Source organism: Aplysia californica, unplaced genomic scaffold, assembly GCF_000002075.1.
Source record: "Aplysia californica isolate F4 #8 unplaced genomic scaffold, AplCal3.0 scaffold01954, whole genome shotgun sequence".
NCBI classification, from domain to species: Eukaryota; Metazoa; Mollusca; class Gastropoda; order Aplysiida; family Aplysiidae; genus Aplysia; species Aplysia californica.
The window spans coordinates 12562-15612 of NW_004799224.1; the positions used below are offsets into that span (position 1 = coordinate 12562).

General features: G+C 45.9%; 1 protein-coding gene across 1 annotated transcript in view; it reads left to right on the forward strand.

The window, feature by feature from the left end:
- The window catches only part of LOC101847405 (rho guanine nucleotide exchange factor 12), a gene marked incomplete at both ends in the record, with an annotated part of 14339 nt that extends 12486 nt beyond the window's left edge, over positions 1–1853 (forward strand). Inside the window, 2 exon segments of the mRNA XM_013091055.1 lie at positions 192–378; positions 1745–1853. Of these exon segments, the coding sequence (XP_012946509.1) occupies positions 192–378; positions 1745–1853 (296 nt within the window).
- Between the last annotated feature and the right edge of the window lie 1198 nt (positions 1854–3051).

The following is a 3051-nucleotide window of genomic DNA, read 5'->3' on the forward strand; positions in this document are numbered from 1 at the left end:
CTTCCTGTCAAACATATATCGTCCTTATCTCCCCTTCTTCTTTTTTATGTTTGTTACTCTCTTGTGATCTTCTCTAATCTTCTGGCGCTCATATGACCTTATTGTGTTGCAAGTACTGTAAAATCTTACTTAAAACTAAGCTAAAGGCAACAAACAAAGTGATGATGATGTCTGTCTGTGTGTCCCCCCAGACTGGAGGACAACAACCGCACGGTGTCGGACCGCGACCAGGCCACGGGCTGGGCCCTTGCATCATTCCTGCGACCCTGGGTGGGCTCCAAGTCCTCCCACTCGGCCACGCTCGATCGCGTGCAGACGTTTATGATGAAAGACAAGCGAAGCATCAAGTTCCCCGGCTCACGCTCTAGTAGGGCAAAGGTAAGGAGGGATGATGGGGTGTGTGAGTGAGTGTGTGCGTGTGTGTGTGCGTGTGTATAGGTGTGTGTGTGTGTGTGTGTGTGAATAAGTGGGTGTATGTGAGTGTGTGCGTGCAGACCTTCATAATTAAAGACAAACAGAGCATCAAGTTCCCCGGCTCGCGCTCTAGTAGGGCCAAGGTAAGGAGGGACGATGGGGTGTGTGTGTGTGTGTCTGTGTCAGGGAGGGAGGGGGGAGTGTGTGAGAGTGTGTGTGTGTGTGTGTGAGTGAGTGTGTGTGTGCGTGCAGACGTTTATGATGAAAGACAAGCAAAGCATCAAGTTCCCCGGCTCACGCTCTAGTAGGGCCAAGGTAAGGGGGGACGGTGGGGTGTGTATAGGTGTGTGTGTGTAGGTGGGTGTGTGTGTGTGAGGGTGTGTGTGTGTGTATAGGTGGGTGTGAATAGGTGTGTGTGTGTGAGTGTGTGCGTGCGTGTGCGTGCAGACCTTCAAGATGAAAGACAAGCGGAGCATCAAGTTCCCTGGCTCGCACTCTAGTAGGGCCAAGGTAAGGAGGGACGGTGGTGTGTGTGTGTGTATGTGTGGGTGTGTGTATATACATGTGTGAGTGTGTATTCACGCGTGTGTACCTGTACATGTCCGTGTGAGTGTGTGGGCATGTGCGCATGCGCTGACATCTCTTCAGAACAACTTTCTTGACTCTTGACAAGTCATTTCATTTTATGGTCATTCAACATTGCAGCATTTTAGTAAATTTTACACACTCGACGGCTGTATCTTTCTTCTTCTGGGTGGTTGGCAGGTGCTCTGATATGGTTTGCTCCTTCTGTCCTGTCAAACGTCTATGGTCCTTATCTTTCCTTCTTCTTTTCTTTGCATTTTACTGTCTAGTGATACTATTTATCTATGGCCTTATGTGACATATTTGTGTTTCAAGCGCTGTAAAACACAAAAGCTAAAACCTATAGTAGTTGTTGGCGGGTACTGTGGTACGGTTTGCTGCTCCTTCTTTCCTATCAAACATCTACTGTGGGTGGTTGGCAGGTGCTCTGGTGTGGTTTGTTTCTTCTTTCCTATCAAACATCTATCATCCTTATCTCCCCTTCTTCTTTTTTATGTTAGTTACTCTCTTGTAACTCCTCTAATCTTCTGGCGCTCATATGACCTTATGCAGTTGCGAGCGCCGCAAAACCCTCTACTAAAACTAAAACATCTACTGTCCTTATCTCTCCTCCTTCTTTTTTGAGTTTGTTACTCTCTTGTAACACTTCTGTTCTTCAGTACTTATTTTACCTTATTGTACTGCAAGCACCGTTAAACTCTCACTAAATCTTAATCCTAAAGCAGTGTTTGCCTTGTTGTTTCAGGCAATCAAGGGCCACCAGTTCACCCTCCAACATTTCTACGTATCGACGTTTTGCAACTTCTGCGGCCATCTCATCTGGGGCGTGGGCTACCAGGGATACCAGTGCCAGAGTAAGTCTCCCGTTTGAACTCTGTCTGAACCTAGGAATGGGTGTCTGCCACGCCCAAAGAGGGCTACGTGTATCCCAAAGAGGTTATATTTAGTACTAGAGTTCGTAGCAGTGATGTCTCCCTTGTAAATGAGGGGGGGTGCGTGTGCCCACTCTGGGACGCTGAACTTCAAGGGCAAGACATGCGCAGTTCAAAAAACGAGTGGGTGAGTACTTTTCGAGATTCACGTGGAGAAGTCTCGGTGGTCTCAGGAGGAAATCTACAAGCTTGTACTGAAATATGGGGGCAGAGTGGTGTTTAATTAATAGCCGCCTACTAGAGATCATGGGGAGCGGGGTGGGGGCTCAGACTGTTCATGTAAATGGGTGCCCGCCGGCCATGTAGATGAGGGTGAGAAGGCCCCCATGTCTGATATGTGTGATGTCACTTCCGCGCGCGAGCTCTAGGATTATATATAACCTCTTTGGCCTTTCCTCAACTCTGCTCTGTGTGAACCAACCATTGACTAATTTACATTTGTCACAACTTTTCTTTTGACTGATTCAATTTTTTTTCCCCCAACTTTTTTTTCTTGACTTGGTTCTTTTTTGTTTAAACGTCCACGTGACTGCTTCTCTCTCTTCCAAATCTTTCTTTCACTCATTCTCTCTCTTTTACTCTCTTTCAAATCTTTTTTGACTGATTTACTTTTTTCCGAATCTTTCTTTCACTCTTTCACTCTCTTCCAAACCTTTCTTTGACTCTATCACTCTCTCCGAAACCTCACTTTCACTCATTCACTCTCTTCGAAACCTCACTTTCACTCATTCTCTCTCTTCCAAACCTTGCTTTGACTCATTACTTCCTTCCTAAGCCCGGTGGTAAAATGTTTTTTGGCACTTACATGACCAAAACTGAGTCGATAGTGCTGTAAAACATCTACTCCGTCAATCAATCGGTCAACTTTCCTAAACCTCCTCCATCATTTGACCAATTGATTCATTGTACACCGTGGGTGGTTGGTGGGTGCTCTGGTGTGGTTTGCTTCTTCTTTCCAATCAAACATCTATCGTCCTTGTCTCCACTTCTTCTTTTTTATGTTTGTTACTCTCTTGTAACTCTTCTAATCTTCTGGCGCTCTTATGAACCTATGCAGTTGCGAGTGCCGTAAAACCTCTACTAAAACTAATCTAATCTCATTGTACACTTGTGTCGTCCG